The sequence below is a fragment of the Delphinapterus leucas genome, chromosome 14, assembly GCF_059928025.1.
Source record: "Delphinapterus leucas isolate spDelLeu-1000000601 "Yukka" chromosome 14, BTC_Dleu_Yukka2, whole genome shotgun sequence".
NCBI lineage: Eukaryota > Metazoa > Chordata > Mammalia > Artiodactyla > Monodontidae > Delphinapterus > Delphinapterus leucas.
This window is the reverse complement of record NC_143142.1, coordinates 64,859,290-64,886,273: the sequence shown is the minus strand read 5'-3', so window position 1 is coordinate 64,886,273 and position 26,984 is coordinate 64,859,290. Positions and strand designations below refer to the sequence as shown.

Sequence of the window (26,984 nt, the reverse complement as noted above, 5' to 3'; positions counted from 1 at the left end):
GGACACTCTGCCCTGCTTTATAAGCAACCACAAAATTACAAAGAGTCTAAGAAGCGGTTTTTTAAATTCCCAGCATTTGTGTTAATGTGTAAACTGCAGCAAGGGAGGACATGCAGGGTCAACTCTCCAGAGCAGGGGTTGGCAAACTTTTTCTGTGAAGAGCCAGGTTGTAACTATTTTAGGCTCTGCAGGCCATATGGTCTCTGTCACAACTATTCAGCTCTGCCATGTACTGTAGAAGCAGCCATCGAAGCGTGGCAGTGTTCCAATAAAACTTTATTGATAAAAATGGGTGGGGGGGCTGGATTTGGCCCACGGGCCATGACTTGGCAACCTTGCTCTAGAGAAATGTTGGGATGCCAAGTGCATTTTGCAGCAGTGTGTCTTCCCTCTCTGGGCCCTTCCCATGACGCAGTGGTGATTTCTTGTGTTTGATGGGTGCCCATCCTCACGTTCTCTCCCCTACTGCTATCAGAACCTGCTTTCGGGGAAGGCTCTGACAAACTCAATCCCCCAGATGAGGATAAATGGATTGTATCTACATTTCAATCAATAAAAACCCTGGGTCGGTGGCTCTCAGCCCTGGAGTATCACTGACAGCCCTGGGGAGATGTAAAACTCCTGATGCCCACGTGTCACTCCAGAGGTTCTGATGCACGTGGTCAGGGCGCAGCCCAGGCAGTGGGGATTTTAAAGCTCTCTCGGTAATTCTAAAGGATGGTCAGGTTGACAACCACTGCCTTAGACCAAAAGGGAAACAAAAAATCAGCGTTAGTATTTTTAGAATAAGCGAGCCAGGGAGGTAAAGCTTGTTTTTTCCCCTCGGGGATGGGGATTGGGGGTGGGGGGTGGGGAAGGAGACATGTCCAGGACCCTTGAAATCACACCACCCAGGCAGTCACCCTCCGCCAAGGCTGGCGTTGTGTAGATTTCACCATGCTTTGCAAGATCCACGACCTTCTTATTTTTGTTTCCCTCTTGACATCTAGCATGATTCCCTACTGGCAATATGTGCTCTAGGAACACTGGTTAATCATCAAAAAAAAAGAACCCCTAATGGCCTAATATTCAATCATCAGTCAGTCAATCAACCCTCAAAAAGAAAAAAAAAAAAGAGGTCACTGAGTCCTGCCTTAGAAGGACTATAGTCTGTGAAGGAGACAAGGCAAGCACAGATGAAACTTACAATAGGCTTAGCCATATTCGCGCCATGTAATAAGGCAGTGGTTCCCACACTTCACTACACACAATCACCTGAAGAGATTTAAAAAAATCCCAGTGCCTGGGATGTGCCCCATGCCAATAAAATCAGAATATCTGAGGGTAGAAGGCTGGGCACGGGTATCTTTTAAAACCCTCTGGGGATGCCACTGTGCAGCAAAATTTGGGAACCATGGTTATAAGGTCCCGCTGCTGCAAGTGTGGTCCATGGAAAAACAACATCAGCGTCAGCTGGGAGCCGGTTAGGAATGCGGGAACTCGAGCCTCACCCCAGTCCTACTGAATCAGAACCTGCACGTGAACCGGATCCTCATGCTATCTGTTTGCACATGAAGTTCAAGAAGCTGCCGCAGGGAACCCTGTTCCGAGAAAGAACCAGCTCTAGACCGTCCCCCTACAGTAACCAGGGAACACTTCTTAGAGGAAGGGAGAAACAAGAGATGCCGTAGGACAGGGGAATTAGAGGCAGAGGGATGGTAGGCAGGACCCAGCGCACAGAGGCGAGGAGGAAGCTGGTCTGTACGCATGGTGAGCCAGAAGTAAGGAGAAGGGGTCAAAACGTTTTTGTTTTCTTTTTAATAAAAGTAGAAAAGTAGGGCTTCCCTGGTGGCGCAGTGGTTGAGAGTCCGCCTGCCGATGCAGGGGACACGGGTTCATGACCCGGTCCGGGAAGATCCCACATGTCGCAGAGTGGCTGGGCCCGTGAGCCATGGCCGCTGAGCCTGCGCGTCCAGAGCCTGTGCTCCGCAATGGGAGAGGCCACAACAGTGAGAGGCACGCATAACGCAAAAAAAAAAAAAAAAGTAGAAAAGTAAATCACATTTAGTCACATAATTAACAGGCTGAGGGTTTTTAAAGGATAAAATGCCAAGAAAATAAGGCTGTCCTGGAAAATTGGGGGCAACAATTTTCCAGGAAGGTGGTGGATGACTAGAATGGACGAGGTTGTGAGGGAAGATTCCAGAGACTCTGGACGCCCTGCAGAGGGCTTCAGATTTTGTCTCATGGGCCAGTGGAGAGCCGCATGTTGCCTCTGGAGTTGGGGAGGGAGGTGAGAGGAGAGGGGGCTGGGCAGAGGGGCTCGGACAATGTCTTTGAAGAGACAGACCAGTAAGAGAAGCAAGCAGAGAGGCAGGAAGACCAGACAGGGAGCTGGGGAGAGCAGCACGCGTGACCGGGGAAAGGATGGAGCTTGAGAAAGACCTTTCGGAGGAGGCAGGTGGTTGGTGGGGGTGAGCAAAAGCCACTGAGCATTCTGAGGTCTCAGGTCCGGGACACTGGGCTATCTAACCGTGGGGAAAGCTACAGCCTCTAGCATTGTTATCATAAGCTCTTTAGGTAATGCCCCCCAAAAAGTTACCTATGGGAAAACATGAAAGTCTCTAGCAAACAAGACTCCCCAAGGGAAGCCGAGAGGAAGAGCAACAGTGTACACAGACCCTGGGATTGTCCTCAGCTTCAGTGGGCCACGAAGACCCAGAGAGGCCCTTGGGCACAATCTTTTGTTTCCAGGCCCCTGGAAATCCAGCTGATTCCCAGTTGAGTTGAAGAGGCCGGGAGGTTGTTCCCATTGCAGTGGACTGAAACAATAACTGCAGAGTGGACGTTACAATTGTTTCCACTGAAGTTATTTTGGGGGAGTTTAGGAAGATTGTCTATTCCGAGACATTTCCTTCACCCGATTCCCTTTATAAAAACACTGAGGGAACAGGCTGGTGTCGCCATCTCCACGCTGCTCTGCTCACGAGGAGCACGTGCACAGCGGGCCCCAGGGAGCTGCCATATGCAACACCTATTTCCTGAGGCTCTCGTGGAAGCCCTTAGATCTGACTGGGGCCTCACAGTTTTCAAAGTCCCTCCTCAGTGACCACTGTGCTTAATTCCCACGACAGACTTCCGAGATGGTAGTGGCAGGGCGTAGATTTTATTATCCCCAGTCTGGATACGAGGAAACAGAGAAGTCAGGGTACTTGGTCAAGGTCATCCAGCTTGGAGGGGGTGGGGCAGAACCCCATGTTGACTCCTGGAGGATGTCCTGTGCATGGTGTGGTGTGCACCAGGGCTGCAGTGAGAGGTTCACTACCTGTCCATGGCCTACTTACCACTGCCAATCCCCATGCCAGGCATGGGCTCATGACAGGTCCGCCAGGTGAAGACGGGGGCTGGTCCGTCCACATCCGGGACCCCAGAATGAGTCCAGCATGGCTGTTACATAGCGTGCATGGTGGGGACAACGTGGGATCCGAGGCTGAAAGGAGAGCTGGACTGGGGAGGCCTTGCACAGAGGGAGCTTGATCCTCCGTGTGATGGGAAGGCAGGGAAAGGCTTAAGCACGTAGTAAAGTAGCTAGACCTGTGGACTTGAGATCATGCTGAGGTAATGAAGGGGATGGATTTTGGGAGGCTATCACAATTGTCAAGACACGACAGTGGCCAATATAGGAATTAGGGACATGGCAGAGGGATGGGAGAGGAGAGTCTACAAACATTTAAGACTAAAATGGACTGGTTTCGGTGAAGGATGGGGTGGGAGTTGGGGATAGAGCATCGTCTGTGAGAAATACAACTGCAAATAAGACACAGTCCCTGCTCTGGAGAATTCCTACATCCTCATAGGACAGACAGAAAATGAACGAGTATTATGCAAGCCTGAGTGATTAATATCAAGAAGACAGAGGTTTTATAAGTTTGGATCCAGTCCTGGCTCACCCCTTGCTTTTCTATGATGCAAACACCTTACAGGATGGGGAAATGGGATCAATCCTCAATACCTAAGGGCACAGACCCTCTAGCTGGTGGCATGTTAGATCTACCCAGGGAGCTGTAAAACTGACTGATGCCCGGGACCCACCACCCAGAGATTCTGATTTGTCTGTGGTGGGTCCAGGCATGGGTATGTTTTAAGAGCTCCCCAACTGATTCTAACATGCAGCAAGGACTGAGAGGGGGGATGCAGCACCTCATTTCAGAGACCTGGAAATAAGGTCTTTTCAGCTTTCCAGAGAGGGAGCTGCAGTTTCACACCACCAATGCTAGGACTGAAGGAAGACGATGTTCTTCTTAGTGACTAACTTTTGATTCTGTGCTCTGACGTCTTTGAGTCATCTCTTCTTGCAACACAGAGAGGTGCCCCTGCCCAGTTTCCCCAGTGACCCAGCAAGGTTCCTCCCTGGCCCCCTGTCCACTGGATCGGTTTGCCTGACCCTCTATCTTCCACCGGTCAGGTTTCCTCCTCCAGTGCATGGACATCCTGCCCAACCTGACCGGCCAGCATAAGCCACGCAGACAGCCACCGGTGTTGCCGCCCTTTGGGGTGTCCTGAAAAGACCTCTCTGAGGGGGTGTGATGCACTTCCTTGACCACACCACACACCAGCCTGCTGGAACAATGTCCCTTTTCTTGCCGCCAGGAAAGGCCACAGAAAGGAACATCTTCTTTTTTCTTGCCAAGCAAATGTTTCTGTTTTGACCTGAAGGGTGCACTTTGAAGCAAAATAATGACCCAGAGGCCACTGAGCTGCCCTAAAGGTCAAGTACTGGAAAGAATTGTTCCCAACATTTTTAGCATGTTGAGAATACTGTGTGTGTGTGTGTGCGTGCGCACGCATCGGGACAGGTGGGAGACGGACAACCGCCCCTCGTGTGAGCAGTCCCTGACCAGTCACCATGCCCTGGCCAGGCCGGGTGGGGTGAACGGGCCAGCACTATGAAGATTCTGCTGTCAGAATGTCTGCTTCTTATGGCCAACTTTGCTGAGGGGCTTTGCAATGAATTCCTTAAAAGGAATCACATACTATTGACATGATCAAATCTTACTAACATTTCCATGAGCAGAATCTTCGTGCTGAGTGGCTGACCTCTGGCCAGAGCAGGTGAACAAGGTGTTCCACTAGGGCCCTGCTCAGGGCTCAGAAGAATTTGGGGGACCTGGCAGCAGCTTTCCTTCTCTGCAAAATCACCTCTGTAGCCAGTCCCTCCTGGTCTGCAGGACTCTCTCTCCCAGGTACGGGGACCCTTGACTCACAACAGCTTCTAGAATTCAGCTCATCTCCTTTTTTTTTTTTTTTTTTTTTTTGCGGTATGCAGGCCTCTCACTGTTGTGGCCTCTCCCGTTGCGGAGCACAGGCTCCGGACGCGCAGGCTCAGCGGCCATGGCTCACGGGCCTAGCCGCTCCGCGGCATGTGGGATCTTCCCGGATCGGGGCACGAACCCGTGTCCCCTGCATCGGCAGGCGGACGCTCAGTCACTGCGCCGCCAGGGAAGCCCTCATCTCCTCTTTACTGTGGCGGAGCACAGCCCTGTGCTCAGAGCAGGGACGTCTGTCTGGGCCTCAATTTTCCCAGCGGCGATATGAAAGGAGCTGGGCTAGATGACCAGAAGGCTCCTTTCAGGACTAATACTATAACATTCTAGAACGTTCGATGGCCACGACTCCTTCCTCCTGAGGAAATAGAAAGGGTCACTTCACCTTCTCCACTGTTAAGATATTTCTCTCCAAGGAAGGTTCCCTTTAGCTGGAAATGTTCTAAACTCAAAGTCTGGCTTTCTGTGGAATGAATGAATGGCTTGGGTATTCAACTCAAGCTTCTGGCTCTGAAATTTGCTTAAAACGAGGAACAGCTGTGCTTTACATGCGCTCCACACACCTCCGGGATGATCCTCTCGGTCTCATCGATTTGAGGCATTTTTGATAATTTCAGGCAGAGGCTTTGGCACGTGTAGAGGAAGGAACACCGCTCTCTAATTTGCACAGAGTGGCTGTGCTGGCTAGTGGCACGGCTGGTCCATGTACACTTTCTGAAAAGCCATCTTTCGGGGCTAAAAAGGGCCTCACTGGCCTGCCCGATAGCACAGAACAGAGACCAGCAAGAGGACGCAATGCGGCTGCTGACGTGGGGCGTCCAGAGGACACGACAGAAAACCCTTCTCCACGGTGTTGACCAAGGCCCCCGACATTCACTGCATTCTTCTAAGCGGCCCTCCGTCTCTCTGCGCCTCGGACCCAGCAGAGCTGAGGAGGGGGCCGCAGGGAGCGCGTGGCTTGGGGTCAAGGCTCCCATCGGCAGCTCACACAGCCTTGCCTTTCTGGTTCGTGCTTGGGGGGTGGGGCGAGGGTGGAGAGGCAGCTCTGATTGTGATTTCCTTTCCTTTCTTCTTTTTTCTAATTTCCTTTCGACAGGACGTTTTATGTGCAGACACTTCAGTGATGAAGGCTTTTCAAAGACACCTACTGATGCTGATCCCTAGTGAAATTCTAGAATAAATTATTAAACAGATGTCCTGGGAGCCTTATGCAAGGACCCGTGGTTAGAATTCATCAGAAATGAAACTGCAGTGTGTATGGAAAGAGCTGTGGCCTACGGATCCTGAGCCCCAGATCTGTGTGCCCTTGGGTGCGGCCCAGCCCCACGGTGGGGCTTAGTTTCCTCGTTGAGCACAATGTCAATGTGTTTAGAATGCTTTCCTCACGGTTTAGAGTGCTGGCCACGTGGTCTCCACGACAGATGTTCAGGGAGAGATTTCAACTCTTGCCCCACAGCCCACCACTGGCTGCTCCTCCTGCCAGCACCAGGGCGAGGTAGCCAGAGGACCTGGGTTCTCTCCAGCTGGTCTAGGTGCCCAATCTCGGGGTCCCCGCCTCCTGACCTTGCCCTTATCTGACCCTTTCTGCCCCTCCAGCCCCAGTTTTATCCTGCACATTGCAGCCTGAGGTGACAACGTGTCAATAGGACAAATCACTGCCAGTGACCGGCTGGAAATGGAACATTTCCAGGTAATAGGATGTACCCAGAATGCCTGCCCTTCAGGGCTCTGAGCTCCTCAGATTAGGAGCAGCTGACAGAGCTGCACACGGACTAGCCTTCTGCCAGCCCCGGCTGGCTCTTTGGGGCACTGCCCTTTATCAACTGGGTGCAATGCGTGGTGCCGGAAAACCTGCCCTGCCTGCCCTTAAGGGCATCCTTGCTTATTTCAACATTTCCAGAAATGAGCAGGAACTCCCAGGTAAGGAGCTTAAAGCTGCCAAAAGTTCTACACAAATGATTTTCAGGAGCTGCAGAATACATGGATTGTTGAAATGCAAATTGGCAAAAGGCAGGGACAGCGTGTACTTTATGTGAGGCCTTCTAGAGCCAGTGTACCATCAGGGGTGGGTGGGGTCCCGTTTCTTAGCCAAAGAGGAGAGGCCCAGGCAGCTCCACAGGAGAGAGGCCAGCAATGACCAGTAGGCTTTCAGGGTGACTGTGAGAGGCCGCATTGCCCTGTCCTTTGCACACAGCTGGCTCCCACATCTGCTCTGGCATCTTAGCAACCATTCTATGGTTTTGTGACTTACTGAGCTCCGACCGCGTGCCCAGCCCTGTCCCAGGTGTGGCACTGGGCAAGAACCCTGCTCCCAGGACCCTGGATGCTTGCTGGGAAAAAGTCTTTCCCACCAGAAGGGGTCAACGGCAAAGCTAGGCAGGGTGAGGCTGGGATCCTAACGAGCTGGGCAATAGAGCTTATCTTTGGGTCCTGGACTGCATTTGCCCTGGTGGCTCTTGGCTTTTGTGTGGGAGTGAGCGTCTCTATAAGGTCTGAATCTAAGCAGATTTTCCCAGGCCCCTCAGACAGCTAGTGTGTGTGTGTGTGTGTGTGTGTGTGTGTGTGTGTGTGTGTGTCCCCTCCTGGAGTTCTTTGAACAATAGGAAAGAAAAGAACCTATTTATTGGCATTCAGGAACATCCTGCTGCCCCCTTTATATTCTAACCCCAGTAACAACATGTCCAGGGCCTGGACTCGGAGGACAGACCACTTCATCCCTCTGCTCCCAGATACAAATGTCTGCTCCCACATCTGCTCCCACTTCTGCTCCTGACAAGCACGTTAAGCTCAGTGTCTCCTACAATGCTCTCCCTCTTTCCCTGATGATTTAAATCTAACCATATTAGACTTCTGACTCGACAGGGTGGATTGACACATGCACTCCTCCTCTCTCAATAAAAAAAGTTATAAGCCTACAAAAGCACAGAGAACCAAAGAGATTTCAACACACTTTGGGAGGACAGAAATCAAATGGAGTAGGAGACAACCCAGCAGAGAGGGATATTGATAAGAAATGCACTGATGGAGCCTACAGACCTCCAGGGAGCTCAAGGCTTGGAGGTATCAGGGATCACAAAGGGCAGGGTTCAGGTGCTGGGAGGAAACAGCAGAACTGCATGAAAGTCTGCATATAGGACCCCCACAAGTCTCCTTCTGCACCCCACACAGCCATGCAACTATCTATCAATCCCTGCCTGCAGGCAAAAGATCTTATTTTCTGGAGAAGCTGAATAAGAGAAACTCTGACCTGGGGGCACAGGCACTCAGAAAATGAGAGAGAGAAATGGGTCAAAAGACAAGGGGATTCAGGGACTTCTCTGGTGGTCTAGTGGTTAAGAATCCGCCTGCCAGTGCAGGCGACATGGGTTCAAGCCCTGGTCCAGGAAGATCCCACATGCTGCAGAGCAACTAAGCCCATGCGCCACAACTACTGAGCCTGTGCTCTACAGCCCATGAGCCACAACTACTGAGCCCGCACACCACAACTACTGAAGCCCGCGTACCTAGAGCCTGTGCTCCGCAACAAGAGAAGCCACCGCAATGAGAAGCCTGCACACTGCAACGAAGAGTGGCCCCCGCTCGCCACAACTAGAGAAAGCCCACACGCAGCAATGAAGATCCAACACAGCCAAAAATAAATAAATAAATAATAAAAATAAATTAATTATTTAAAAAAATTAAAAAAAAAAGACAAGGGGATTCAGTAGCAATGAGCATACCTAGCACTTGGATCTGGGTTTCTAAAAAACGTCCACTAAAACGTACCAGGCTCCAAGGATAATAATGGATTCCAGAGTTGGGCAGAGAAAGTCCATAATAAGCCTGGAGCAACTTCTTGTGCCCGCAAGTAAGGAAGTACTCAAAGAATAACCAGGACATTTCAGAAATACCCAGGAGTGATTCTGAAGGGGCTCCCACTTGCCAAATCTGAGACAATTAGAGCATCAAAATAAGTAATAATAGTAGCGGATTATAATCCCAAGAGTAACATAAAAATCTATAAGACAAGACATATAAATAAATAGAGGAGAAAGGAAAGATCTTCCTTACAGTAGAAAGTCCACTAAAATATGCAGATGAAATTAGAAAAGTTACCATTTGCCAACCATCCTGATGATATTTCCAGCAAGGATCACCAATAAATGCTAAAACCGGTGGGTCAAAATATTATCAGAAACAGTACAATCGCATGGTCTCAACTACCTCTCTGCAAGATACTTATTAACTGCAAAGGGCGACATAGTAACTTTGTGGTGGTGAGACCTAGAAACTACCACGCGGACAGGGGCACAGTGTTACATTACCACGGCAACATCTTATGCCTCCTGGTATGAGGCACTGAGGACACAGCGCGCGACTGAATCATGAGCGAACATCAGACAAACACAAACTGACGGACATCCTACAAATTAATTGGCCTGTACTCTTCAAAAAATGTCAAGGTCATAAAAGACAAAGGAAAATCAAGGAGGAGGAGGCTAAGGAGACATTACAATTAAAAGCGAACTGTGATCTTGTATTGAGTTCTAAACCAGAAAAATAAATACCCAAAACAATTTCTTTAACTATAGAGAATATTAGTGGGACAACTGGCAAAATAAGGTCTGAAGATTATATAATAGTGTTCCATCAGTATTAATTTCCTGGTTTTGATCATGAAATTGTAGTTATATAAGAGAATGACCCTGTTTTTAGGAAAACACACTGAGGTATTTTTAGGAATAAAGTGGCACATGTCCACAATTTATTCTTCAAACCACCAAAAAAAAAAAAAAAAAGAAAGAAAGAAAGAAAGAAAGAAAGAAAGAAAATTATGCAGAGACTGATAAAGCAAGGATGGAAAAATGTTAACATTTGGGGAATCCGGTGAAGGGTATACAGAAATCTTTGTATTTTATTTTTGCAACGTTTCTGTTATTCTGAGTGTTTTTCAAAATAAAAAGAAAAGTAAAATAAGATTCAATAATGAAGTAATAATCTGACTAAACATGTAAGTAAAATTTGATATAACCAGACTGAGAAGATAGGGGTATAAGAGAGCAAAGCTCACATCTACCATAATAGGAAGTCAGCAGATTATGTCTAAATTCGATATAGTTAAGAAGAGCAGTATAAGAATAGTACACCAGACAATAGAAATATTAGATATCTTGTATATAGTTAGAAATATGGTAGCACACCGGAAGAACAGTGGAAAAAAAAAAAGAAAAGTAGTTGCTTTGAGAAATGGAACTGGTAATTACAGAAGAATGAGGCATGGACTTGGCTATTTTCTGCTACCATAGGTCTTTTAGAATTATTTAGTTTTTAGTACTTTTAGTATTATTTAGTATTTTTAAACCATTATTTAATTTTCAGTATTTTTTTTAAAAAGCGTTATCTAATTATTTACTTTGTGTGAACTACAGACATATACTACTTTTGGAACCACTGGGTAGATGAATCTAATTCTTGGGGCCCCAACTCCCCAGGAAGGCATGAAGTCTCTTCAGCCTACCTTTTTGTTTGTTTGTTTGTTTTTCGCGGTACGCGGACCTCTCACTGTTGTGGCCTCTCCGTTGCGGAGCACAGGCTCCGGACGCGCAGGCTCAGCGGCCATGGCTCATGGGCCCAGCCGCTCCGCAGCATGTGGGATCCTCCCAGACTGGGGCACGAACCCACGTCCCCTGCATCGGCAGGCAGACTCCCAACCACTGCGCCACCAGGGAAGCCCCAGCCCACCTTTTATGAATCCCACCTGCAGCAATGGCATCCCATTATACCAACAGGTTTAAGTGAGCTGTTACATCCAAGCTACAGGCTGTACGAGGTGGGAACGGCTATCGAGACCACTGGCTCTGACACACTCACTCTGGAGATGAAGATGCCGAGCCACGGAGGCAGAGGGTGAGCCAGCTGAGGCCCTTGGAGGCTCTGGCTTACACCCCGCCTGACACTGTAGCACCTCACGTTGGATGGAGGCTATGTCCATGCCAAAGAAGCCACTCAGCATACAACACGTGGGCTGACAGCCCTGGGCCTCGAGGGACAACTGGGGCCCAGAACCCTCAGCCTCCTGTACCTGTCCTAGAGGAGCATGGGGCTCCACTTACCTCTCCCTGGATCCCCACCAGGCTGACAGTCGTCTGGGACCCAAACACACTCCAAGCCATAAGAAGCAAAATGCTAAATTAAATTCTCCATCAGTAATGAAAAAACTCAAGGTTTATAAACTCTGGGAGGGAGAGGAGCCTGGGGATGTAGAGGAAGCTACGTATGGCCCCGCCACAGGACGGGGGAAGTGGAACTTCTCCCTGAACCCTCCAGGGGGTAGGGTGCAGGCCAAGAGGAAAAGTGAGGGTCTTTTGGGAACACAAGAACATATGTAATGCTTTAATCATCAGACAAGGTCTTCCCTCTAGAGGCACCCCAAGAGTGGGTCAGGGGGTTACAGGCTTGGTCCCGAAGGATGGCAGAGCCTCCTCTCCTGTTTCACAGGAAGTGGGACCGCGAGGCTCAGAGGTAGGACAAGATCGCCGGTCCCTGGGCCAGGGCTCTGTCCTCATCAGCCCTCTGCCCCCCAAGTCAGAGCGCTGAAGCTCAGAGGGAAAGGCCAGAATTGTTTTCTGGACAGATCTCAGTGTTTAGCTTTTCCACAGTCTGTGCTGAGCCTGCAACTACGTTACTGTTATTATTTATAGTCTATTTAACATCAACTTTTGATTATTCCCTTTGTAGACAGAAGTTAGTGTTTGTTGTTTTATCCCCAGGTCAGCTTCCTCTCGCCACTAACTATGCCTCAGGGTCACTGCCGGCTGCCTACAGGCTCTGAGCCCAGGGACAAACTCCCTTCACCATCAGCTACTGCCCAACACACAGTGGGTGACAAATCCGCTACACACACTGTAATGTCATCCAAAGAGAAGGAACAGGCGTAACTAGCCCAGAGCTTCCCCTCCATCTCTAAATAAAGGCTGCCTCCACACACACACACACAAAAACCCAAAGGGGCTTCCCTGGTGGCGCAGTGGTTGGGAGTCCGCCTGCCGATGCAGGGGACACGGGTTCGTGCCCTGGTCTGGGAAGATCCCACATGCCGTGGAGAGGCTGGGCCCGTGAGCCATGGCCGCTGAGCCTGCGCGTCCAGTGGCTCTGATCACCTGCAAAGGCACAGCATCACTGGGGGCTCTGCTGAGGTTTCTACCTTTGACGGTGAGGTAATGACACCACCCCCCCCAAAACCAGGAACTCTAATCCCCAGGGGCTCACCCAGAGCTGTTGGCACGGCTAGTGCCAGGATCAGGTGCCAGAGTCTGGGGGACTGGGTTGTTCCTAAATCATTCAACCCTCTGCAAATCCCCATCCTTGGTTGTCAAAGAGGGCAAGATTCTTTGTCCACCATTTGAGCAAAATAATGGTAAAGAACAAATAAACAACCAAAATTTTGTCAGCAAATAGAAGGGGATAGGTGATGTCAATTGCCAGAGAAATTATCAAGAAACTATTAAGATAGACAACACAACTGGTATAAACATGAAAATTGCTAAGAGGCTATATCTTACTTGTTCCCAACACTAAAGAAATGCCAATTCTGTGACACAGCAGAGGTGTTAGCTAACACTACAATGGCCAGCATACTGCAATATAAATGGATCAAGTCAATATGTTATATACCTTAAACTTACACAATGCTACAGGTCAAATATATCTCAATTTTAGAAAAAAGAAAAAAAAAGAATTTATTAAGAGCCAACTGCCTGCAAGTAGGTCCTCAGGCCTGGCTCTCAAACTTGAGCAGGCACCAGAATCACCTGGAGGACTTCTTCAAACGCAGATCACTGGGCCCTAACCCCAGAGCTGCTGGTTCAGTAGGAGTGAAGGGGAGTCTAAGAATCTGCATTTCTATCAAGTTTCTGGGTGATACTGAGGCTGCTGGTCTGAGGAACACACTTTGAGAACCCACTTTCAGACTCCAGGATTTGGAGTGTGTTGTGCAGGGAGAGGCATGTAAGTGTGGGAGAGACACATGGGCAACCCAGTGATGTGGAGGGCAGCCCTTCTCTAGGGATATATTAAGTACTCGAGGAGCCCAGAAAAAGCAAAAAAGGAAGTGGGTTGTTAGAGAGGACTGCATAGAGAAGGTGACCTTCAAGGAGTCTTTGAAGAACAGGTAAGTGGCAGGTAGGCGAATGTAGCCGGAAGGCCATTTAAGGCAGGGGACTGGTGCTGCTGGATCAGAACCCGTTAACTAGTCATAAGGCTAGAGCACAAGGCGGGAAGTCACAGGAGAGAAGCCTGAGAGGCCAGCAGGCACTGGGGTTAAAGGAAAGTCTGTGATTTTTCCCCATAGGCCTCGGGAATCATCGAAGGAGTTTTAAGCAGGGCAATAGGAAGTCTGGTAAAACCTTTACCTTTCTGGGTCTATTTGTCTGTGTAATGTGGTGATGGGCAGAAGGTCTGGGCAGGCCTTTTCCAGCCCTGACATGCTGTGATTCCATGGGGGCAGGGGACAGGGCATGGTGCCATCCAGTCAGTGGCCTCACCCTGTCGGCAGCCCCTTGCAAGCTCAGGGACCCAATGGTCACTCACACTTGCTTGGTCTATCTGTCCATCTGCCGCCTCCAGAATCCTGGCCAGCCTGGGAAGTGGAGACAGACAGCTGGAGGTGTCACACACATTGCTAATCTCTCCTGGGCCCGTTCCCCCTCCCCCCTGGCTTGCAGAGCCAAGCGGCCTGGGACTGTGCAGCGGCTCACAATGGAAGGAAGAGGGTGTAGGAGGGAGGTCCCCGGGCTGACCCTGGTATTGTTCTTGGGCCAGAAGAAAGCTTCCTCCTGCCTGGCCACTGCAGTGCTAGAAAAGACGCCGGCCGGCCAGCAAGAGTCAGCGCGTCCTGGGGGGGGCGCCTGCCGTCGGGGCAGCCTGGGAGCCGGGGCCCATTCACAAACGCCTGCAGGAGAGCACGTAGCCCTGTCCGCCCCGCCCCCTCTGCCCTGCCGGCGGCTGCTCCCAGCGAGAGGAGCTGGGGTTAACGAAAATAACCAGGCTTCTCCGCCAGGAAGGAGAACGAGACCAGAAATGGCACCCTGGCTAATAAAGGAATAATGGATGCTTCACACCCTCAGCGATACCTTCCTCCTCCCCCGCCTCAGCTGCTCCTTCCACCGCCCAAGGACAGAGCAGGAAGGTGCTGGACCAGGGTGCAACCTTGTTGAACCGGGACTGGTCCAAGTCACCAGGACCTTCCCGAGACGGCTGGGGTGTTACACCAGCCCTGGAAACTGCTCTAGGAACAGATGGTGGGGCTGCACGTGGGGTAACCCCGCTCACCCTGGGCTTTGGGGCCCCTCCCGGAAGGACCACTGGGTCACTGGGGTGGGTGTGTGCATGAGGGTGGCCCTGCCTCTGAGCGATGGTAGCCAGGGCCACCCCGCAGGCCAGCTTAGGGCCTGCTCTCAGCCTGGGCTCCTGGTACCTCTGCTGGCCTCCCCCTCCCAAGCCCAAGTCATTCCGGGGTTGGGGGTGGGTGGGTAGAGCAGCTCTTGCTGTCTGTGAGATGTCCTGGGCCCAGCAGAGGTCACGAGGGAGGCCATCTTCAGTCTGGCCTTGCTTGGGCCTGCTACTCCCCCACCCTCCCCCATCCAACTGATCAAGCCCTCTGTCCCACAGCAAAGGATTCTGGGTATGGTCTGGCCCAAAGCAGGGCATGGACCAGATAACGTCTCTACTGGGGGAAGGTCCTCTTTTTAAGGGACCCTGGCCTGTCCCTAACGAAACAACGAAACGTCCTTCCTCGGCTACTGTGGGAAGATGTGTACAATCTTAGGAATTCCTTAGAGGTCCCAGGAAGAGAGCACAAGGATTGGTCAGGGCTTAGGATTTGGCCCTTGGCTTCCTAAATCCTCCTTCCATCGTACATTTCTCTGCTCAAGAACGTTCGGTTGAGTCCCTGTTTGGTCCGGTTCCAAGGCCTCGAGCACCCGCACCGACTGCTCTGTCTGCTGTTGGACACGTCCCTTCAGGAATCCGGGACTCCCCCATTCTCTGTGGCTTCCATTTCTTCTGAACCACTGCTTGCTTAGTTCTGCAGCTCTAATGCCACACCTTTGCTTTTCTCTCTGTGAAACAACAGGAGAACCTCAAAACTGGCCTACAATGAAGCCCTCCAAATGCCCACGAAAGCCCTCAGGACTGGGATGGTGGGATGGTGGTCTGATTCATCTAGGACAATTTCACCAAGCAGGTGAAATTTGACAGGGCCGTGAAAGAGCAGGGAGATTGGACAAGGGAGAGGTAAGGACACACGAGGTCTACGGGGCACACAGTCTTCGAGATCTCTGTCTTCGTAGGAGCTGGGGAAACACAACCTAATCTCTATCCCTCCACCGCAACTGCCGCCCCCAAATCACAGGAGGGACGTGTGGATGGTTCCCGTCTTGTCTGTCAAGCTCCCCAGGTCTGTGCTTGCTTCCAGGTGTAACTGAGCTACTTAGTAAGGCCACTTCACACCTGTAGAGTGTTTTTTGGTCATTATACGACCTGGTTTATATTGTGACCCTCAGCAAAGCCTTGCAATGAAAGTCAAACCCGTATATGATCCCATGTTACAGCTGAAGAAATGGGAGCTGGAAGAGAATCATTTTGGATGAACGCCAAGATGTTCTGCGTGTAGAACCGAAGGCCTCTCGGATGACAAGTGAATGAACTTGTTTGTCACCTGTTTCAACTCTCAGGGCTTTTTTTCTGTTTATACTCTGGATCAGTGTTTATCAATCTTTTCCTGTAAAGGGCCAGATCAGATATATTTAGGCTTCGACGGTGGTAGGGTCCACATTGCAGCTACTCGACTCTGCTTCGTAACACAAACACAACCACAGCCAGTGAACAAATGAATGGGCGTGGCCATGTGCCAATAAAACTTTATTTGCAGAAACAGGCTGGAGGGCTGGACTTGGTCTGCAGACCACAGTTTGCCCACCCCTATCTAAGACCCTAACTGTGCTACGGATAATTGAGGCTGTCCTATAAGGGAGGCAGATGTTTCCGGGACGCCCTAGAGCCAGAAAGCACTTGCCACCTCCAGTCCCCCCTCCCTGCATTCTGCCTGCACCCCGAGACTGTGAGAACCTGGTCCAGACTCAGCCAGTCGCCTGCTTCCCAGGAACTTTCCTAGCTGTCCCCAACAAAACTCTTCATGCACCGAATAATAACTTCTTGTAAAAATACTCCCAAACAACAAAAGTAAAAATAGGCTGGCCTCACAGCACACACTGCCTATGCCTTGCTACCTGGTGGTCTCAGACAGGAAACCATGGATCGAAGAAGTCCTGGTCTCCTCCTTTATTGTATGGGCACCTATTTTTATTCTGAGGGAGGAAGCACCGGGTGGGTGGGAGGGTGGCCAGAGAGCAGAGGGGCTCTCCTAGGTGAGCACCCCTGCTCAGAGCCGGGGCAGGATCTGGAGTCAGCAGGGGTTGGGGGGAGGCCCCTGGAAACCTTTCCGATTAAAAAAAAGGAAAAACATCTCTTCCTCTGTCAAAGGTGTCAGTAGGGGCTCCTCTCTCCCTTGCCCCACCCCCTCCTCCTCTCTTTCCATTTTTAGTGCCTACAGCAGTAGAGAAAAAAAAAAAAAAAAGAAAGATGTCCATTTTCTTGTTCTTGCTTATTAAGGAAATGACATTCACCCCTAACTTGCTGTACGTGACTACAGTCACCTAGAATTAGAAAATGGTTTTCCATCACCTCTTCCTCCTCCGTCACTCCTTACAAAGGAGCGCCAGGCTGCCTGAATTCCAATCCCACTCCCCCATTTGTAAGCCATGTGATTTGGGGCAGGTATTTGATCTCTGATTTTTTGTCTGCAAGATGACGATAATAGTAGTACCTATACTCTACAGGGCAGTTACGAGAATTCAGAGATGATACGTGCGGACACGTAGCTCAGACGGTACGCGATTTACGTGAGCCCCTGCGAAGGACTGTGGGGTGCTGGGGGTGAGTCCCTCTGGGATAGGAGCAAGTCAGGGCTCATTTAGTCACTCATCTAATATTTAATGAGCACCTATATGAGCCCGCATGGAACGTAACATTCCAGTGGAGAAGGCAGACCACAAAAATAAAGCATGCGTGTGATGATCACTATGGAGAAAAATTAAGCGGGGGTGGGCGGGAATGGGGAATACGGAATGGGGGTGACATCTGACCAGAGAAAGCATCGTCTGTAAAAGGAGATCAGTAACAGCACACCCTCCACAGGGACGATGTGAGGATAAGTAAGATAAGAAAAAGCAAGCACCGTCACAGTTCCTGGAGCCTGGAAGGCACTTAGCCAGTGTTTGCACTGTGTTGCAGTCATTCATTGCTAGATGCTCATTACGGGGACATTAGGAGAATTGCCTGTCCTGGTTCACTGAAAAGGCAGTGGCCCCTGCGTTTAAACTCAGTCCATCATGACTAAGACAATGCCTGGTCCACAGAAAGATGCCCAGTCAATCCTGGTGGGCTCAGTTAATGAAGTCAGACCGGACCCCCCATGGGACCAAGACGGGACATGAAGCAGGATTTGTGGAAGGGGGCAGGCCTGGGGTTGTGAGGGGGGACTTAGTTTTTACATGATTTTGCTCCTTGGCATCTCAGGATATTTTAATAATCCTCATGCCTGTGAGTTAGCATATCCTGGAAGTTTCCAGAAGACTTGGCCACAGAGCTGGTATAGCTCTAAGGAATGATAAAGTCATTCCTTCCCATCTGGAGGGCTGGGAATTGGGCTTCCAGCCGCTTCAATCCAGTGTGGGGCAGCCCCTTCCCACCAACCCTGAGTCCACACTGCAACAGCGCCACCTGCTGGAGGAACAAGGCTGCTCCCGCATCTGCCACCATTTTTATTCCTCCGAGCACTCAGTGATTTTCATTCTGAAAGCTCACATGTCCCTCAGATTCCTGGCGGGTGGGGTGGGGGTGTTTCTCACCCTGTCTTTATTCGGGGCCAAGCGGGTAAACGGGGTGCTTAACCCCAGGCCTCACTGTCCCCCTCCTTTAGCTGGTCTCCTGTCCTCATTCTGGGTCCCATGTGAAGAGAGAACTTGGGCACATCCAGGAGGCCAGAAATCCCACTCGACTTAGTCATGTTCTTTGTTCAGTGTGCGCGCCACGCCGACCTCCCATCAGTGGGCCTACACGTTATGAATGCACTAAACTAGGTCAGTCACCAGAGGATCAGAGCAACGGACCTGACCAGGTCAGGGTGAGCTCATAATTAACTGCAGACAGACACAGAATTTCGTTTCAAAATTTCCTAACAGGAAAGCAAAATAAGTTGGGTTGTGCAGTTCCCACTGTCAGACAAAAGACGGCAGGCGAAACGTTTCTGACAGAGAATTCAAAGAAAAATGATCAAAATGTGTCCTTTCAGAAAGCCTTAGGCAAGACATGAGATAACTCAACAACAATGTCTTTCAACTGGGCTTTTGTTTAAAACGCAGAAGCATCCAGGGCCGTGTGTGGAATAAAGAGGCAGTATTTCTGCAGGGGCCTGAGGAGACGCTGAGGAGAAACTGTTCAAGTCACCACACCTCAGGGGGAAGGAGCCCAGGGTGGTGTCTAGGCTGGAGGTCTTGGGCCAGAGGGGAGGAGAGGGGAGCGCAAGGGGAGAGCAGAACCCATTCAGATTCGGTTCCCTTGCCTTGCATTGAACTCAGTCAAGTTTATGGGGCTCCATCAATCCCCTCAGCACCGCCTGCCAGCCCCTGTCCTTCCAACGGCAGAAGCCAGCACTCTGTAATTCTCTAAGCCCCACGCCGGCGGGTCTCTCCCCTGCAGGCCCAGGTGAAACCATCTGGTGTGGGGAAGGCCACCAGCACGCCTCACTCAGTGGGTGAGCACCCTCCTTGCCTGTGCAGCTGATAGAGGCTTAATGGGTGTGCCCTCCGGGGAGCTGCCACGTGTTCCCAGGGGTCTGAGGATTGGGGGCGGGGCGGGGCGGTCCCTGGAGGAATGTCAGGCCTGTGAATGGCAGGGGACACCTGGACCAAACTGGTACTTCCTTCATTTGTGCGGTTGCCTCCTTCACTGCCTCATCTTCTCCCTTGTTCTGGGGAGAAGGCCTGAGCCTGGAGGGCCTGCGTCATTTTGGGGACAATGTTAAGCACCGTATCTGCATGCTGAGCACCAGCAAGGCAAGGACACCTTTGGCTGCTAGGGACAAGGGACCTCCCGTTGCAAATGTGACTGCGGAGTCTCCAGAGCGGCGCGCTGGTGCCCTCTAGTGGGAGCAGATCACGGCGCAGCCATCCGTCCCTCTGCACCTGCCATACCTGACCCTGGGGCCACCCTGGGAGCGGGATTACAAATGATGGGGGCTGGAATGTCCACATCACTGCCAATACGGCAGGTTGGCCAACGGCCTTCCACGGTTCACAACAGAGGTGCCAAAAATGCAGGCGGGACCCCCAGGACTCCATTCTAAGCCCAGTTGTATAGGTGTCAGCTTCTGCCCTGCCCTGTGGCTTCACCGCCTGAAACCATGATGGATGTCCTCCTAAATCCATGTTACCACGTTCAGGGACTCCAGCTGCCCTTCCCAATCAGAGCTCTTGGGGAGCAAAGCTATAGCTTCAGCTCACCTGAGGCTGCTGAGCTTGGGGACGCTGAAATCTGGCTTCTGGCTGTCACCCAGCCCAGCTCACTCGCTCTTCCCCCTCAACTATCACCACAGGGAGGCAGACCTTGGGGACAGGCAATATCACCAGCATCAGCCTTTACTGACCAACTAAAGGCCTCTTATGGGTGGAGAACTGTGCCTGGCGGATGTGGGTACCTACTGTCTGCCCTGGCGCCTCAGGTTCTTGGGTGGCTTCAGGGGCCTGAGTCCCAGCAGTGGGGTTCCTGGATTCACTGCCCACTGTGCAGATACAACCAGGTGGGACCATCAGGGATCGAGTCCTTGGCTTTGGCTGGAGGGGGCTGTGGACAGGCACCCAGGCATCAGCAGCTGACCTCTGACTGAGGCACTCCCACCGAGGACCACTCACTGTGACACGTGCCCCATGTGTGACTCCCAGTGAGAGACAAGCTAGCGCTCCCAGAGATCTACAACAGGCATTAAGTTGGGGGCCCACTGGGGCCCTCGGCTCCTGACTCAGCCATTCTTTCAAGCCCCAGGCTGCAGACACTGCATAGCACTGGAGAGGCAGATGGAGCATTCAGGGAGGGGACCAGACTTCCCTCTACGGGGACGCTGAGCTGGGCAAGCCACCAGCGTTTGCGCAGGCGTTGACAGCTGCAACTCTGCTCTACTGTCATCAGAGCACATGTCTCGTTTCTCTTCGAGACTGTGCCCCTCCTGGCAATTGTATCTCATGCAGTTCTCTCGCTCTCTCTAAAAGGCTGGTGCAAAGCCCCTGTCCATGAAGAAGAGTTAGGCGAACAAGTGAAGAAAAGAGGAAATCGGGGCAGAAGCACCGTTGCTGACCCGACTGCCTCTTTCTCCGCCAGCCCCTTTGCCCTTGGATGGGGTCATGGGACTAGTGCTGTCCAATGGGCTAAGTACAAATGATACTTCTGGGTCAAAGCATTTGAGACCCAGATCATGACCCTCCAGCTCTCTCTTTGTCCCTGCCAGGGCCACCCGGGTACTGTGGGTTGAGATGGTAGGGCCACAGAATGGAATCCAACTGGACCTTTGAGCCCCTGCTTTGGAAAGGAGCTGCCCTGGAGGGTAGCTAGACCCTCAGCAGAAATCTCAGTAAGTGACAAATAATATCCTGTGAGTGCGGCCTCTGAGATTTGGGGGTCTGTTTAATATCATGCCATGGCCTATAGTATCTGAACACAGCAGACGATTCAAAAATTCTGTCTTGCTTAAAACAAAACACAAAAAACGACATACGCCCCGGTTATCACACCAACAAGAGCATAACCAGGTTCATGTCAAAGTTCTTCTGGGAAATGATGGTAGAAACTCACAGGCAGAAGGATGGACTGAACCTTAAGACACATATCTGCCTCTCTTCTTCTGGGTGAAAGAAGTGGAGAGCAGGTGGGCAACGAGCTTCAGGCCAACCTTCTCCCTGGGTCCTCATATTTTTGTTCCTTCCTGCCTCCAGGAGGGGAGGGGAGGCTCTAGGTTTCTTTCTTCTCCTCAAAGCCTGACTTCTGTCTAAGACAGTCTCTAGGAAGCCCACTCATCTCTGCTCAGGCCCTTGACTGCTGTGGATGGGCTGGCGTCCCCACACTATGGGTGGGGCTTCCCTCCCATTCAGCAGTCTTCAGCTGGGTGCATGCTGTCTCCCAGATGTACTTGGAAATGGGAGGTGTTTTTGGTGGTCACCGTGACTGCCCTCTCCCCACTCTCCTCAGTGGTTGAAACTGGGAACACTAAACACCTGTACGTATTGGACAGGTCCACACAATTAAGATCTGTCCCACCGCAAATGCCAATAGCTAGGCTAGCTGACCCTGAGGCCCCAAGGCCAGACAGCGGGACCAGCCAGCCCTGCCTAGGAGAGCACTAGGAAAATTCAGAAAACAATCACCCTGACGTGCTCTCTCACCAGACCTCAAATTCTACCACCAGAGATATATGTTTTGGGATCAGGAGGCCTGTTGGCCTTGTCCTAATGGTACCACGTGAAATGCAAACACCCCAAAGAGACGTGAAGCCCTGAGCACGATCAACGACAACTTTTCAACTCTTGTGCATAATTCTGATAAAACTGCAGACATTCTGCGATGCTTTAACAAATACAGATTCCTGGGTACAATCAGTGGGTGTGGTCACCCACCTCCAGCATGGCCCCCAATGGTCTTGCCTCCTGATATCCACACCTTTGTATAGTTCCTTCTACATTGTACCAGGGTTGGTCTGTGCAATCAATGTATATAGCTTGTGGCATGGTGAGAGTATGTCACTTCCGAGATTAGGTTAAAAAAGATTAGGACTTCTGTGTTGGATGCTCTCCACTCTCTCACCCATGATATGTCTATGTCTGTCTATCCGTCTCTCTTCCTTCCTCCCTCCTTTTGGAGGAAGCCAGCTGCCATGATGTGACACTCAAGCGGCTTATGGAGAGGCTCATGTGAATGAAGCCTTCTGCCAGCAGCCAGGGTAGAACCGAGTCCCCCGCCCTCTGCCATGGCAGGGAGCCACCATGGTAGTGAGTCCTCCAGCCCTAGTCCAGCCTTCAGATGACTGCAGCCCCAAATGACACCTTGATCACAGCTTTGTGAGAAACCCTGAGCCAGAACCACCTGGCTAAGATGCTCCCAGATTCCTGACCCTCAAAAACTGTGTGTGCTAACAAATGTTTATTGTTTTAGGCTGCTAAATTTTGAGCAACTTATTATACAGCGATAGATAACTAATATAGTGGATCGAGGGTAAGACCCAGAAAGCTATAGACCTGCTCAGGGACTTGTCTGTTGGTAGTTTTCTGAGGGCAAAGCTGGTTCAAAGTGTTGGTGTGTGTGAGTATCAAAGCCCGTCCCCTGTGTGGATCCTGACTGGGCATGGAGACCAGAGGTGTAGGTTTCCACTCCCGGCACCTCTAAGAGCTCATGTCTCACGCAGTCCCTAGAGACCAAGAATGTTTGCTGATGGATCGTTTCTGAGAGAGAGAAAACCCTAGAATATGAAACCTGAGCGGGACCTTGGTCAGAAGATTTTCAAAATCTGTTCAGTAGCGGAACCATATCTTCAAATGAAACCATTTGTAGAAGACTGGTTTAGAGACATGGGCTGAGCTCTTCTGGGCGAGCCTGCGTGGGGGTCCCCTAGAGCCTGCTTCTTCAGCCACCCCACTCCCCACTCCAGGAGCGCCCCTGAGACGCCTCTGGAAAATCCCAGAGCTTTACAGTTTGCAAACCTCTAATCTAGTTCAACTGTGTCATTTTACTGATGAGCAAACCAAGGCCCACAGAAGGGAGGTCACCGGCGCGTCTGTGGCAGACGCCTATCCTTTGACTCTCGTGACCTCTGATGCAATCTTTCTGCACTCCTTGGGTTGCCGCTCAGGACAAATGCACAAGGTGGAGATAGGGTATAGGAAATAGCTCCCTCCCCCACCTCCTAAGAAAGTGGGGAGCCCCAGAGCCTGTCCACCAGCAGAGGGAGCACCTCCCATGTGCCAGGCAGTGTTTTCAGTGCTCCACGTGAATTCATGTGCTCAAACTTCCAGACGATCCTAGGACGTAGATACTGTTATTATCCTATTTTGCACAGGAGGAAGGAGGCAGAGCAAGGTAAGGAACTAGCCCGACCCCTTGGCTAGTCAGTGCCACGGCCAGGATGCCATGGTGTCCAGACACCAAGCCCTTAACCCCTGCACTCCGCTGCCTCCCCCAGGTAAGGGCCTGGCTCCCTCTCCCTTCCAGCGGGAGTGAAAGGCCCTCTGTTGTGCTCCCCAAGGAGCTGGGAGGCAGTCACCCAACAGGAGATGTGGTCACACCTGTAACTTTTCCGGCCAGGATGCCCCAGGCTTCTGGCTCAAAGGCCACTGAGGGGTCAACACCTCTCCTAGGGCAGGGAGCTCCTCACCTAGGTCAGTGTCTCTCAAATGTACTTTTTCTATCAATAACGAATGCTGTAGGCATTTAGGAATGGAGTGATAAAGTGGCAATTTCTGAGTACTTTACCTTTTGATGTTTGCACCAGGGCTAGCTTTATATTAGCTGTGAGAATTTAGTACAGATCCAGGCCAGAGGGTATTTCATTAGCCGATACTCTGTGCCTTTGACCTACACATCATGGCCTAGACCTTATTGATTATTTTTCTCTCAAGCATAGGAAAGTTGCAAGAACGGTGCAAAGAGCCCCTCCCCCCAACCCCCATCCCCCTCACTCAGGTTTCTCTCTCCCTCTGTGGATCTACACACTCATTATCCTTCATCTTTTTCTAAACCATTTGAGGACACGCTGCAGACATGAGGCCACATATCCCGCAAATATTCTAGCGTGTGTTTCTCAACAACAAGGACACTCACCTACCTAACCATCATATAGCCCCCTAAATCAGGACACTTCTAGCCAAGAAACACTACTGCCACAGACCCCAATTCACATTCTCCCACTGTCCAACAAGGTCTCTATTTCTTTCTGGTCCAGGACCTCAAAAAGGAATACATATTGCAGTTAGTTGTCTGCCTCTTCAATCCCCTTCAATCTGGGAGATTCCTCAGTCTTTCATGTCCAAGCAGTTTTAGAAGATGGTCTTTCCGTTTGGTTCCTCATGACCATATGCAGGCTGTGCTTTCTTGGCAGGAAAACCCCAGAAATGATGCTGGGCTTTCTCTGTGCAGCACATCAGGTGTCCACTCACCCCACACTAATGAGGTTAATCCTGATCACCTGGTCAGGTTGGAGCCTGACAACTTTCTCCACCATCAAGTCACCACACTTTCCCTTATAATGAGGTGAGCCCTACATGTGCCCCAGCCTGGTGCCTGGTGAGTTTCCAGTCTGCAAGGCAGGGAGGAGTCCAAACAGAGCCCAGTGGTCTCAATGAGTTAAGGGGACAGAGTTCAAAATTCAGGGAGTCCAAGGCCACTAGAATTTGGAAGGTAGAGTAGCAGAGAGGAGAGAGCTGCACACAGAGAGAAATCCAGAAATTGCAGGCCCTTGAGTCTTTGGCTGAGCACAAATGTGTGCACATATGTGAGGAAACTTCCAGGGCTGGTGAAAAGCTACCTGCAACAAATTGATGGAGTAATCCCCTAAGATCACACACGGCTGGAAATAGTTTGTATTCCCAGCTGACATGGTGGAAATACCTCCTAGGACATAAAGCACTGAGTGGCAACTTCAGAAGGCTACTGACCCAGTAGCGGAGCAAACTTTGCTCTAAAGGCTTCCCACCTAACAAAGCTTAAAAAGCAAGCCTTGAAAGGATCAAACTCTTGAAGTAACTTAACTGTGTCCTGGAATAAAGTTCAAAATATTTTAATTAATAATAATAATATCCAACACCCTAAAATTCCTAATATCTTGCATCTAATATAAAATTACCAAGCATGCAAGGAAAAACACAACCCATACCCAAGAGAAAAATCAGTTAACAGAAACAGACTGTGAAATGACATGGATGACAGAATTAGTAGAGAAGGACATTAAAACAGCTACTATAAAATATTCCATATGCTCAAGAAGATAGGAGAAAGCATGAGCATGAAGAGGAGAGAAATGGAAGATAAATACCAAAAAAAAAAAAAAAATCCATAACTGAACTTCTAGAGATGAACAATATAATATCTGAAATGAAAAATATACAGGACAGGATTAACAGTAGATTAGACACTGCAAGAAAAGATTAGTGAACTTGAAGACATAGCAATAGAAACTATCCAAAATGAAACACAGAAAAAAAGACTAAAAAAAAAAGCAGAGCTTTGGTGAACCATGGGAAAATATGAAGAAACACAGCGTGCATATAACTGGAATTGCAGAGGGTGGGTTCTGGGGGAGGTGAGGAAGATAATGGCCGAAATTTTTCCAAATTTGATATAAACCTACACTATAAACCTACAGATGCAAGAAGCTCAATGAACTCCAAGTGGAAGAAACACAAGGAAAGACCAGCCCAAGTCACATCCCTATCAGATTGCTGAGGCCTTGACTGTTCATTCTATTGCCTCCCATGAATAGGCCCAAGGCATAAACACTCAGCCAAAAAGCGGGTAAGTCCTGCAGGGAGCTGGAAGAGAAGAATGGATGCAGCTGACATAGCCAGACAGACGGGGAAGAGAGAGGAAAGCTTGATGTGGTGAGCGCAGTGCATGGCAGGTCACGCGGGGCAGGATCGGTCATGGAGGAGGGTTTGCTGCTCCCCTCCTCTGCAGGAGGCCTAGCCTCATTCCCGGAAGCAGCTACACTCCTACAGCTTCTGCCCAAAGCCCAGCACCAGAAGCATCTAGGGACCTAGATTTGCTGTCTCTTTGATGAGTAATCCTCTTGTCCTGGAGTCCGGCCCGATTCAGGGAAAGGAGTCCAATCAATGACAAAACCAGCAAGCACAGCAGACACCTGGAGGCTGGCAGGACAACTCCACTTTTCAAAGGCCTAAATATAGCCCTGACCACATTTGAAACCATGACAGCCCTGCCAGTCCCACCAGAACACGCTGCAGGTTGCCTCACCTCAGACATTTCAGGTCAAGGGACAAAAGCTTCCCAGTTTGCTGAGTTGCCAGTGCATGGGCCATTTCATCCACGTCAGGTCTGCCACCAGCACCTGTGGCACAGCTGAGCACAGGCTGCCACACACACATCACAGTGGGACACTTTGCACCAAGGCAGGTACCCATCCCGGCCCACCTACCACTGCAGTACATCCAGCTATACCCTGCAGGAACAAGGGGCCAGTGGGAGAGTTTAGGCCCTGACCAGGCCAAGGGCAGGGGGAGGGGTGCTGTTGGAGACTCTGCCCCTACACCTACCTGCCAGGCCGGGAGGACCTTCTCGATGTCATTCAGGTTGATTCCATCCCCATCTTCCAGCTTCCCTTTTCCACACCTGGACCAGAAAAAACATAACAACACTGAAAGGACAGCTCATTCATGCATCCTGTCCAGGCCCAGCAAGCAGGAAGAGCAGGGGTGGTCAGGAGACACCAGGTCCTACTCTCCCTCAAGGCCGAAGAATCAGCCTGTCCCACCTGGGGGAAATGGCCCTGGAGAAGTGCCCTCCTCCCTCAGGCCTGCAACACAGGCCCTT

The 26,984-nt window shown here is 50.7% G+C and overlaps 1 protein-coding gene across 5 annotated transcripts in view; it reads right to left on the bottom strand.

Moving 5' to 3' along the window:
* Window positions 1-26,984, bottom strand: part of CTIF (cap binding complex dependent translation initiation factor) — a 307,707-nt gene that overhangs the window by 163,543 nt on the left and 117,180 nt on the right. For all 5 annotated transcript variants that reach the window (XM_089895159.1, XM_022584518.2, XM_022584521.2 and 2 more), the window contains one exon: window positions 26,708-26,783. In XM_089895159.1, the coding sequence (XP_089751285.1) occupies window positions 26,708-26,783 (76 nt within the window). The remainder of the gene's footprint in view (window positions 1-26,707; window positions 26,784-26,984) is intronic.